The 13,510-nt window shown below is 41.0% G+C and overlaps 1 protein-coding gene across 3 annotated transcripts in view; it reads right to left on the bottom strand.

Annotated features, from left to right (window-relative positions):
- LOC121623475 (splicing factor SWAP) overlaps positions 1 to 13,510 on the bottom strand; it is a 53,764-nt gene that overhangs the window by 15,482 nt on the left and 24,772 nt on the right. For all 3 annotated transcript variants that reach the window (XM_041960750.1, XM_041960749.1, XM_041960751.1), the window contains 5 exons: positions 12,841 to 12,944; positions 12,599 to 12,728; positions 8,031 to 8,227; positions 1,580 to 2,055; positions 196 to 327 (listed from right to left, as the gene is read on the bottom strand). In XM_041960750.1, the coding sequence (XP_041816684.1) occupies positions 196 to 327; positions 1,580 to 2,055; positions 8,031 to 8,227; positions 12,599 to 12,728; positions 12,841 to 12,944 (1,039 nt within the window). The remainder of the gene's footprint in view (positions 1 to 195; positions 328 to 1,579; positions 2,056 to 8,030; positions 8,228 to 12,598; positions 12,729 to 12,840; positions 12,945 to 13,510) is intronic.

Consider the following 13,510-nt stretch of genomic DNA (forward strand, 5'->3'; position numbering starts at 1 on the left):
TTGTTTCAGCGACAACCAAATGAAAAACATAAAACATTTAAGACTGAGCAGCTTATTGTGGCAGTGTTCGTGCCCCTCTCTGCCCTGACAGGTGTAACAATCAATGTTTTAGTTATCAAAACAAACACAGCTATATGTGGAGACCCGTGACTCCTCCTCTCACCACAGACTGATGACACCTGCTGTTAGGGTTACCTGGATCTGGAATGCCCCCTGGGCAGGCTGGAGCTGCTGCTGGGATGATAGCGCTCCCGCTCTCTCTCTTCACGTCTCCTCTCTGATGAGGGGCCCCTCCTGTCCCTTCTCCCGGGCGAGTGTGAGCAGGATCTGGCCAGACAGGAGGACAAAGAACGTGTAAGACGGGGAGAAGCCGTTCAATTAAAGAGGACGGAGCCTGGTAGATGAGCTGATGAATTTGAAGTGAGGAACAAGAATAGAGAAGGGTGAAGAGGGTGAAACAAACAACGGTGACAAGACATTGACAGCGGTAATGAGAAAGGAATGAAGCAATCAGGATTGTTTTTCTGGGAAATTAAAAACAAGTATACCCATTGAGGGTTTGAGCAAGGTGTCTGCGGATTCAATTGGACCATCTGAAGACCTGAATGTGGCACAATTTACATTAAGGCATTAAAGACAGTCTAAATACTATGCAACTGGGCCACAGGACAAAAACACATATCATAATTTAGTGAATACATTTAATAAGCATTGCACAGCATCTTGTGGACTCTCAATATTTAAACACTGCTTTTCTAAAATAGATGGAAAAGAAAACAGAATTAAATATTTATGGATAATATAAGAGATTAATTCACGTCTCAGAATTTTTTTCCATAAAAAAGGGCATGACTACATTTATTGTGCCCCACTGGCTAGGATGCAGAGCAGGCATTTCATTTACAGACTTTATATAGACAAGGATAGAGAGGAAAATTATACCAATTTTCTAAGACAGAAACAACAGGCCCACTAAGTTAATGTTAGCCTGTGTGGCAAAACAAAGCTGTCTGGTCAGAAATGTTCACTTTAGCCTGACGGATAAATGATGAGATATAATGGAATTTTATTTTGAAACATGATGCCGTTACGTCAAGTTAGCGAGTCTGTAGTTGTGAATCCCTCATAATAATGCAACCTAATTTTGTTTCTTGACTCATGCCTGTGAAATTTCACCCAAGCACTGAGGAGACTGTATGTGGATGCATGTGTTGGTCTTTGCTCTGTGAAAAAACAAGTTGATTCTGTTCACAGACGACAGTTCAGCTCAGATCTTTAATGTCCCACAAAAATAGATTGTATCTACAGCGAGGCAGCATAAAAACATTACAAACACAATGAAACAATAGGAGACATTAAAAGCGCTCCCTCTGAAGGGCTGCATCGCTAGCGACCAGCAGCAGAGGCCAATAAAGATCTGAACTGGACAGTTGCACCGAGGTTCATTTTCCACCATGAAATGCAAAAGATAACATGACAGAGAGGGACAAAAGTAAAAAAAAATTCAAGTGCATCACAAATCATTGTGTAAATCACAGCCCCACCACTAACAGTTTTGAGCGAGTACAAGGCGTCTTACCGGGACCTGCGGGCTCTCCTGTAGGCACTGGGAAGGGAGTGTCTGCTCTTAGGCTTTGACTTCGACCTTGACCTCGATCTTGACCTCCTCTTGTGTTTTTTCTTCTTTTTGTCTTTGTCCCTCCCTTTGTTTCTGTCTCTGTCTCTTTCCCTGTCTCTGTCTCTATCCCTATCTCTATCTCTATCCCTATCTCTATCTCGATCTCTATCCCTGTCTCGATCTCTATCCCTGTCTCGATCTCTATCTCTATCTCTGTCCCCGTCTCTATCTCTAGCTCTATCTTTGTCTCGGTCTCTGTCTCTGTCTCTGGCTGCTCCTCTGGAGCTGGTGTAGGAGGTTGAGCAGGATGGGACCTCCTTGCTGCGATGGGCTCCTTGGATCTCCACGGTGGGCCTTTGTTCCTGAGAATACGCAAGTGGTGCAGAGGACACTTGAGGGGGTGCAGTATCAGACAGGATAGAGAGGGCTTCTTGCATCTAGAGACGAAGGTACACAGAATTGGACAGAGAGAAAAAATATCAGTGAAGTCATTGGTTTGACACAGCTGGACGCTGAACCTTCTCTTTTAATTGGTTTAAAAGTACAAAGAAGCAATACATTGATTATAAGCCGTCAGTCCCTCTTTGACACAGGGACATTCAAGGAATTCCAAAACACGTGCTATCTCTGCACATCTGTGGACAATCAATATGAGGGCTTGTCCACTTCCAGAGATGCACAAGGTTGGCTGTGTATAGAGATTAGAGATGTATGCAATACCACTGTGTCCATCCTCGTCAACGTTAAGAGTATTGCAACACGAATGGTATTAGAAGAATTAAAAAAAAAAAAAAAAAAAAAAGCTTAGGGTTTACTCGATACGAGTGGAAGGATAACCAGCTAATAATGTATTTGCCAAATGTAAACAATTACTGTCATATTTACATGCAGTACCTTGGTTAGAAACATTTAACAGAATGAAATGTAAACTATTCTTATGATCTGGGCTGATTTCTTCTATAACATCCAGCAGTACAGATGGAGATGCAACAACAGAGGGTGGTGGAAAAAAAATGTACATGAGGGATTTTTTTTTAAAAGAAGGTATTTTAAATTATCATGCATGCACTTAAAGGGGCATGGACTCATAACCAGCTACCTCAAAAAAAAAAAAATACAAAAAAAGAAGGAAAAAAAGAGATCCTCAGCTGATCAAACTGTGCGGTTACACAACACAGTGCAGCCCCCTGGCTACACACAGAGTTACAACTGTCAGCTGCAAAGTTCCTCTAATTACTCCAACATGGGTCTGTCTGCTCATATTAAATTGGCCTGGAGCTGGATTCACACTGAAAAGATGGCTTCAGTCCATCAGTGGATTAAACATGACACTAAATCATCAAAGGTTGGATTGTATCTTAAAGGGTCAGGTCTTAGATTACCCCTGGGGTCACCCATGTTAGATACGTATGCATTCATTGTGCTAATAAGGGCATTTTCAGAAACACCTTTACGTGATAACATTAAAATAAGTGACATGACCGCCCGCATGATAAGTAATGAACATGACTGAAAAGAAATGAATGTGTGTTGTGAATGTCCTCAATACAATCAGTCCAGTGCTAAGTCATCTGCTAAAAAGACACCGGTGGATCGTAAAAAAAGAGAGAGAGGCAGGGACAGAAATAAACAGAGAGGGAAATAATGATGATGAAATGAAGAGGCAAGTGAGGCAAAGGCAGCACAAGCAGGTCACACACAAGAGAAAGCTGATCAATAAGTGCCGGCAGGAAAGTGGAGAGAGGAGGAATATTTATTGCACCTTTCTGTTTGCACACTATCTGGCGTTTGGGCTAATACAGAGATAATGGAATGATGGGAGGTAAGGTTTGGTTTAAAATTAGGACTGATGTATGGGAGGCTTATCCCAACACCGGAACAGGAAAATGTCTGCCCCCTCACACCTGTTCTGGCAAGATATGGAAGTCTGGACAGGAAGTGGAGTAAAAAGTTGGAGGGGAGGGAGAGGAGGAAAGCACATTCTCTCAATATACCAAACAGACCGGCACTGATAAGTGAAAAGCCTCGTTTGAGTCTTGATGACGTTTGTTATACGGAAACAACCTCATAAATTCAGACTTGTGGAAAATAAACAGGACTGTTTTGCAAGGCAGTAACCTGAAGTCTGAGGCACTTTCACGCAAAAGTCAGGCAATCTTAGGAGGTCAGACTTAATAACCTTTGTATCACTTTCAATAGGGAACAAGTCTGAATTGAAAGTTGTCACATCGATATAAAAACTACAGAAAACAGAAAAAAAATGCACCGAGGGATTAAACACATATATTGGCCTGATTAAAATCACAGTAATAAATGTCTCACTTTATAATCTCCCATGTTCAAAGACAATAAAACCAGTTTAATTAACAATGAACACTATGAATGAGACAGTTTTACATTGTTAATGAGGTTCTCCTACTGTCAGCAAACAGCTCATATGGTCACATTAATAATAATCAGACTCCATGTTTTCAGTTAACATACAGCATGCAATCAAATAGGAATAAATAACATTCCTAATTTTACTTCTTGTCATTCTATGCAGACACTATAAATTAAGCAGAAATCTGCTTAGAAAGAAAATCTTTTAGGAGATTGACTGTGAGAAGCAGGGCAGTCTCCCTCATGCTCACAATGGTTAAAGCTTCAAATGCAGTATCACTTTGAGAATTCAGGAGTGATGGCAGCCTGTCAGAGAACTGAAAACACTTATACTGCTTTGTATAATTACTCTCTAATTCAGTACTGCTCTCACTAGTGCAACTCCTCCCTCCTGACTTTTGGGATGCTTTCGGTAACATTTCCACTACATTTACATGTACATTTTGTCTTAAATATGCGTACCGTACTATTCCCCCAAACCACTACAAAGAGCAGTCAAAACTCAACAAGTTCTATTCATACCACTGTTATCAAAAGAGAGTGGATCATCCATGATGGCAGAGTCTTATGATCCAAGAAGTTTTTTGTAGCGCCACCAGCTGGCCAACTGAGCTCACATTTCTTGGGAAGAACTTGCAGATCATTTCCGGTTATTGAGCCGAGCGCCGTGTTTCCCGCTCATTCTAGCTCATGGCAATTTGATATATACAAATAAATAAATAACAATAAATGGTACAAACAAGCCCTTAAAATCCTTAAAAATAAATACATTTAAGAAATAAAATAACATCATACAGTGTGCCGGCTCAAAAGATACACTAGCCCATTAAGTGCCCTGTCCAGCCCTAAACATAACTACTAACAATTTGATTGTAGATCCGTGTGTGTTATCCTCTAGTAGTGGGTAATGTAGCCTTGAACAGAGATGAGGAGTGGGTTACAGAGATCTCAAAGGTTCCAAACTTTACTCAAGTGGCCAAAAAGGCTTTTTGCAACTTTTCTTTACATATTTTACATACGCAGTTGTACTCCCCAAGACCAGTGTGCAGACTAAAACTTACAAAATCAGTGGAATCACCCTTTAAGACTGCGCTAAACGGACACCCAAATAACTGTTCTGCGGAGGGTTAAACCACCTTCACCATCTCATGATGAGTCAAAATGTACCAAGAAACAGGAAAGTCACAGAACCACAGCACTAAAAGAGTCACTTATAAAAGCAAAGAGGCATCAAGCCTGTAAAGCTTATTCAGCAGGTTCAGCTTACCCACGACAGCTCACTCTAGCTACCATAGTGCTGTCGCATAAACAACATGATGAGCACTATGGGAAACAGGGAGAGCTTACATCAACAGATCCAAGTCAGCCAACTCTAAAACCTCAATGTACTACTGCACCATTCTTCCAAAATACTGATCCCCCTTTACTTGGACATACATTTCACCCCTGCGTGTACTGCACTTCCAGCTGTCCTGACAGAAAGTCTCTTTTTAACATGGACTCTCCAGTGTTTACTAATTACCAATGTTAATCACATCGAAATAGCTTTATTTTCTCTGTTAAGTCCTTAAAGACAGATGGGACTTTGTAGACTGGGAACCAACCAACACCAAAGTTCACCATCTCTATCTGCCCATACATTCAACTGCACCATCCATTTATTCATTAGTGGGTCAATGACCTGAATGTTGGTGGTTCCTTCAGGATGCGCACGCTCTGATGGCGACTGCAGAAGTCACCGAACATCTGGAGAAGAGTGACAGTGCTGGTGCAATAGTGACAGGAGCCTGCCCACTGCCACCTGGCCCAACAGGAAATAGGCCAGTTTATCACGCATCAGTTGGGCTCGCATGAAGAGCTGACATGCAGCATCCATCAAATGGACAGGCAATCTACACATCAAATGACCACTGAGTCTTATTTACACTATAAAGTATTCTTGCCTTTTGTGTCTATGTTTAATATGGCAGACAAAGGGCTTTTAAAATTTGCATGATGGCAACACTCCTATGAAACTAAAGAAAAGAGAATTTTAGAACAGAGATAGCCAATATCATCTCTGGTGCACCAAAACAGAGAATAGGGAAGTTGGTAGATAGAAGAAAGGCAGTTTTGTTTGATTCAACTCTTATCGTTCTTTATTAGGAGACACAGGGGCTGATCTTCCACTCCCCAGATTCTTCTGCAGCAACGATCCAAATGTTAATGTGATCTTGCAGCCATTCTCCTGAATTGTCAGGTATCTTTCCAATAATGCTATGGCGCTCAATAACTGCACAAAACAACACAAGTGCTCCGAGCGTGTGCTGGTTCGATAATTTTATGGTATGGTTACAAGTATGGTCATCCAATGCCAAAAAAAAAAGCTTTGCTTGGCACTATTTATTCATTTAGGTTCTAAAACAACAGCAAACACATGGATTTCTATGAGATGTAGAACAATGATGACACAAAATCTTTAGAAAGATTCAGAGAACAAAGAACAACAGCAGCTCAATAACAATGTGCGATATCTGATGTATATATGAGACATTTAAATGCCCTTTCCCTATGTTCATGTATATGTGACTGATGTATATGCAGACATTCCCTCAGCATCCACGCATTCATCTCGTAATCTATTACTGCATGGTTGCATGAACTGAAAACTACCATCAATACAGCTGCACAGACAATTATGCCATCTGGTATCAACATGTTTAAAATCCTGCTCTGTCATAAAGATTGAGGCTGTTTTAGCAGGAGTTTACTGAGCCAGCTGTAGTAAATGTGATTTTTCCATTTACTGAACTTCTACTATGAAGAAAGAGTCGCTCGCAGTTCAGCAAAACACAAGAGGCTGAAAAGGAAAAGCAGAGCCAGCAGAAATTTGTCACTGACCACACAGTGGACAGGTCTAGCCAGAGGTGTGGGCTTTAACGACTTGATGCTGCAGGCTCCATTTTTCAATTGTGCTGACAAAATCGGTGCTTATTTATCCAGCACCACTGGTATATTAGTGGTGTAATTTTTCTCTCGTGAATTATCCAACGACATATTAGAAAATATCCCAATTTTCAACCTACAACTTTTAGAATCAAGGCTTTTAGAAAATAAGTGTAGCTGTTCAACAGTATGAAACTTTGTCTGCGGTAGGCTGTGTAAAAATACACAGGGGGACATTTCCAAAGGGGCTAATACATCTGTGAGGTCTGTATGGATGTCAGTTCAGCAAGTCCCGTTTTCAGAGAGTGCAGGTCCCATTCTTTGGATGTGTGTTGCTTGTACATCCGACAGTCAGGTTTACTCTTCAGGATTCAAAGCAGGTTTATTTTCAGGGTTTTTGGATCACAGGCAGAAGCTAGTTGGTGAACTAGCTTACAGGCGGCTAAGGTAACAGCTAACGCTACAGTTCAAAACATTTATTTGGACTGAATGGAATAACGCAAACATCTTTTCTGGCCTATGATTTAGACAATTAAGGTAGAGTGACTCACAGCACCCTTTTTGGCCCCTGGAAGTGTAACACCTAGCAGCAATAAGTCTCCCTTTACAAGACATTTGTGATATTCATCATATTAGATGGCCAAAATGATTTCAGCCTTCAATCAAAGATGAAGCAGTTCCGTATTTAAAAGGGCTGCTGCGTGTACATATGTTAGCACAATATCCTCTAACACCTACTGTATAGTGTTAAGTCACACCCTCCCTAGGCTGTGATACATCAGTGCAAATTATAATAAATAATGCATCCTGCTAACAGATGTCTGTATTTTGGTCTTAGAGATTAAAAGGGCCCTACGGTAATGGGAATGGCACGAAATGCATGCTTTCTCATTTATGCTGCTATAGCTTTTGAGATAACGCAATACGCCAGTTCCAACATGTGACTTGAATTGACACATGAGAAAAACTTGGGACTTGCTTGTTATTTTTGATCAACCACAAAGGCTTTAGTTGTCATTTGATCTCGGGTGATTTGGTTAAACTTCTAGTCAAAAGACGCACAAGCCTGTCTGACCTGACCTGTCTTTATCAATCATTCACATACCTCAAGCTGTGCAGAGGGGTCGAGCTCAGCTCTCTTCGCCTCAGGCTCCCCGCTGAAGGGGCTGCGGAGGGTTTGTAGGAAGAGCGCTGCCTTCCGCTTTCTCTCTGCCTGTAGCTGTTTCTCTTTGGACTCCTTCGATGCCTGGGCCAGCTTCTCCCTGGCTGCGGCTGCAAGACGATCCTCCAGTTTCTGCTTGGCTACAGGCAGGAAGATGAGAGGGTAAAAAGAGGGGTGGTTGGTTGAAGGTGAAAAAAATTGCAGTCACTGCTTTTGTCTTTGCTACGGCTAGATATACCGCTGCTAAATTGCTGTGAGGGAGAGAAGATAATTGAAAAGATGGAGAGAAGGGGGGAAAGGGTGGCTATGCTCTGCTGTTCACCTGGACATCCTTTTTCTGACCACAAGCAGATGGTCTAGGGAAGACAAAGAATTAAAAGAGAGGGAGGAAAGACATGGGGACATAAAGGAAAGGTGAAAGACAAACAAGAAAGACAGGATGCTACAAGTACTTTTCCATCCAAACTGTGACATCTAACTAAGGTGAAGTTCCTGCTCAAGATGATAAGGCCTGACTAAGGCTCTGGTGATAGGTAATCTCATGCAATTCAAGCTTTACACAGAAAACGCAAAGTAGGAGGGAACATGTGGGTGCAGAAGATGAGACAGACATCTGAGTGGAATTGGGGGTGGAAAAATATGCAAGGTTTTGAGTGATGAGGAAAGGAGCTGAAGTGCCAGAGACAGGTGGGGGATAGATGGGTAAGGAGAGCACAAGAATGAGGGGCAATGAGAGCAACAGGATGAGTGAGACAGAAAACTAGACAAGACGGTGAAGTATAAAACAAATGCTTGTGGAAAACAAGTTTAAGTTATGCAACCGCTGGGGCCACTGTTATCTCGTCAGGATTAAAAATAGGCTGGCTGCCGAGGCAAATCATATTTGAGTATAGTGTGAGCAACAGCCAAGTGGAGCAGAATCCATCTGTACCCAGACGGCGACACAATACCAGTCCAACTACTGTGTTTATAGACTAATTTGACTCAATTTATCAAGGACAATCTTGCTTTACGTTTTCTTCCAGTATGCTTATATTTTAAGCATTTAAAAATATATGATTTAATGTGAAAAGTGCTGAAACAATTTTGCTTTTGATAAGTCATTTCTCAAGCAAAATGCCAAACATTCTCCGGTTCCAGCTGCTCATATGTAAAACATTGGCTGCGTTTTTTCAAGCAGAGGGGAGCTGCAGACTCAGAGGATAGTTCTACGTAGGTTCATCACTGCAAGAGACACCTTAAATCGTTATTAAAAAACGATCATAACCACTTCAAAGGCCAAAATATGAAGTCAGATGCTGAGCATAAAAAAAGTCTGTTTGTCTCTGTGAGCCCAGTACATTTACCACCTGAATGAAATCTCGACATTGATTTAAGATAGAAAGGTATTATAAGTCTTCTACCATGACTACTAACCATGCACATCCACAGGGAAATGTTTGCAGCGACATAAGCGACTCATGTACTTATCGCTGGAAACCGCATTTAGTGTGTGTGACTGTTTTCTGGCCCATCAATACAGATTAGCGTTCTGCTGTCTGCCACTGATTCTCCTGCTATCTGATCAAGTTAGGCCTGCTGACTGACAGCCACTTTGCCACACAGCAAAGGCAATTCAGTCAGCTATTTATTAGGCTTTTCCAGCCTCTTTTTCTGGCCGTCTGTCAGCTCAGAGTGAGAACATCACACTCAAAGACTCTTCCACTGACCCTTAACGGGACCTGTCAACCCCCTTGATGCTGAAAAGTAGCACAATTGTCTTAACTGTCCGTCTGTCCCTCTTTCCTGACTCTATTTTGCAGCTGTCTTTCTGGTCAAAGACAGATTACTACACTTTTGCTCTCTCTTTGAAGAGCTCATGAAAAGTTGAAATCAGCATCTTTTAAGACCTACACTGTCTTTTGGGCATTTGGCCAAACAACCGATGAAAGGATTGGCACCTAAATCAAGTATCTCGGCCAGGCAGCCTATGCTATTGCATCAGAATACAGTTTTGTGGGAAATATCATGGCATCAAGTACAAGCATGGACATTAAGTAAGTAAGTACTACAGGCTACTCTTTGCTTTGTACTTCTGAGCACAAAGACTTAATAAGTGCTACAAATAAATGCATACTTTTGACAAAGTTGCTCGCTTTTATTTCTTCTTGTTAAGTGAGATTCTACGGCACTTAAGACGGCTGTCTGGTGAAGTTTTGTGCAAGTGCAATCAAACAAGCTTGAAAAGTTGAATCATAATTCAGTAAATTCAACTAAATATGCCACAACTAACAGCTGCTGATTGTCCAAACTGTCTCATATTTAAGATGCTTCATCTTACTTTATCTTTATTTTTAGTATTTTTCTATAGCATTAAATATTCAGAACTAATCATCACATTTTGATTTGAATGATGCTCAATCATGATTGGTGCAAGAAAGTAACTGACACAACCTTTTTCTAACTGAGCCCTGCCCGCCTCAAAACAGTGAGAAGAACACAGACAAAAACAAAAATCTCTGCTGAAATAACCAGAACTATGACAGAATAAGTGTTTGTGTAGGACCCCCACTGCTCATAGAAAAGTAAGAAAATAGGTTTTCTGGGCCTTTAAGTGACACACACTACAATTATTTACCATAATGCATGATAAGGCTTTTGCATGTATATCAGGCAGAGCAGTCTGATAAATTCACAAAGATTTGGTGATGTGCAGCTCAACACTGGCCTGGAATTTTCAGCAATTTAGACAAAGGGATCCAAAGGGAATTTCTGGCAAAAAGCTATTTATCTGAGGACAAAATGTTGCGATATTGTTCTTTGTCATTTGCTTTTTTTGGCTCGTGAACAAAGAATCTTAGCTTTCACAGAAGAGGCTTAGTGAGGCAGACTCTCAGCACCTGCTCAAGTAATCATTTAGTCACTAGTGTTGATCACCTCATGCAGACTTATGATGGTTATTTTGTCAGATGACAGAACAAATCTTACTTTGTACACCTTTGAGAAACACTGGCGTCTGGTTAACAAGACAGGTCAAATGGATTACTAATAATTGCAATTGCCTTAGCATCTGTTGGTCGTCCGTTTTTGTTAGACAGAGATGTGAAAATATCTTTCTGGAATATCATTTTGTATTTCAGCTGCTTTGATAGAGGCATGATGGAGGAGGATGAAGTAGTCCAAATTTTTTGAAGCTAAGAGGGTGCAATTGCAGATTTTGCAGGGTGGAAAGTATAGCAAGATGCACTGAATCAACCTCAAGTACAACAGCTCCCAGTAAAAAAGCCTATCACTTTTGAAATTAATAGCCGGAGATACATAAGAATATATGAATATTTCAGAGAAGTGACTCTAACCTTGAAAATAAAAGTGGAAACATGCATGAGGCAAAAGTGGCATTTTTTCCCCATCCTTTATAGAGCTTTACAAATGGTTAAGATCACCAACCAAGTCATGGTCTTATTAGATCAGCTGAATTAGATTTGTTATTAAATCTAAACAGTACACGTCCTAAAAATCCTGAGCAGAGCATGCAGAGTGTAAACCTCTTGCAGGGCAAACAATGTTTTTTGTGTGTGTATGCATTCTGACGTAGACGAATATCTCTGAATAACTGTCCGTGTTTTCCTCGGTGCAAAGTCGGTGAGGCATTACTTCAGTTTAGGGAAGACTGAGGACAGCCAGTGTGTAACATTCTGCAACCATGACTGAACAAAGGAGAGACACAAAAATAGAGAGACTATATCTCCATTAGGGCTTTGCAGAGATATATGACTGTTGTCTGCTGTATTACACTTCTCTCTTACTGCAGGGTACACCTTGTTGAGAGAATTTATAATTGAGACTCAATGGATTTATTCATCTTCTCACTTTCCCTCTTGTTTCTCCTCCAATTCCAACCCTCCCGGAAAGTAGCAGCCTGCCAGTGGGTGCGACAGAAGATTCTTGTAAGCTACTGTACTTAAATGCTGACGCTGAGACCAATCGTTAAATTCTGGCACTTGGTGGGGCGGCTGTGGCTCAGGAGGTACAGCGGGTCATCCAGGATTGGCAGGCGGATCCCCACCCTCCTCCTGTCGACATGTTGAAGAGCCCTTGGGCAAGACACTGAACAAGTACGGTACTTAAATACTAATTTGAGGTGCTTGCACTTTGTACCGGTCTTTTCTTTTCATGCCACTTTTCCATTTCTGCTACATTTCAGAAGGAAATGTTTTGTCATAAATTACAAAACTCAACAGTTCATACAAGTACTGTTGAAACGATCAATTAATCAATGAGTCGAATGACAGAAAATTAACTGGCAACTATTTTGATTATCATTTAAGTTAGTTCCAGTTTCACGGATGTGAGGATTTGCTGCTTTTCTTTTTATCTATTTCAATAACTTGCATCTATTTTAATAATTTTGAAGTTCAACAAAAAAGGCATGGTGAAGGTGTCCCTTTGCACTCTGGGTAACTCTGACAACATTTCTATATATTTTACATACATGTTTTTAATATTTTCCTTGGAATATTTAATAATGTTACCTTGTTTTGCCTCCAACTCCTCCAAACTGAGGGAGGGTCTCTTCTCCTCTGGTGCATTGACGGGAGGAGGCTCCTCGTCAGCCATTTCAGCCCGGGCCATCACAGCTTCCAGGCCCTGCTCCTCCAGCAACTTCAATAAAATATGTACGATAATTTATTGTTAACACCAAAGTACCGAAATAGACAAATTCATAGCAAATCAATCGGAGATCTACATGCAATAAATAGACCAAGATCAAGACCTTGTCCTCATCTGAGTCATCGTCCAACCGAACTCTGTTCTTCTCCAGTGGCAGCATGTCATTTTCCTTTGCCTTGATGGCAAAACAGATGGGGGCGAAAGAGGCTGTAATGGCACAGAGACAGCAGGAGAAATTAGATTTAGAGAGATCACAAAAGATTCAGAAGAATACATGTTTATAACAGACAGACAAGCACAGACTGGCCCTCTTCTGATTGACAAACTTCGGAAAATTCAAAAATGCACCGACAAAAGCAATTAGACATCTTTTTGAGAATGAATGCAGAAAAAGGTTCAGGACAAGGATGAAAGGAAAAGCTGGAGGAAGGCTTAAGAGAGCGAATGGCCAAAGAGAGAGAACAGAAATGATGTAGAAATAGGAAGGAGAAGGAGACGAATGGAGCCAAAGAAAATGTAAGAATGAAAGACCAACAATAAACAGACAGATGCACATACAGACAGGAGAGAGGGATGGCCACAAAGCAACTGATAAGATATTAAACAGCAATGATGTGTCACTTTGATTTCTATTTTGCAAACACACTGTGTCTGCTCTTGTAGAGATTCAAGAGTTGACAGTGTTCCTCGTTTCCAAAAGAAATGAACTTAATATAGGACCTCGATCCTTATTGTGGAAGGCTGGATAGTTTACTTGCGCACTACTCCCACGA

This window comes from Chelmon rostratus, chromosome 19 (assembly GCF_017976325.1).
Source record: "Chelmon rostratus isolate fCheRos1 chromosome 19, fCheRos1.pri, whole genome shotgun sequence".
Classification (NCBI taxonomy): domain Eukaryota; kingdom Metazoa; phylum Chordata; class Actinopteri; order Chaetodontiformes; family Chaetodontidae; genus Chelmon; species Chelmon rostratus.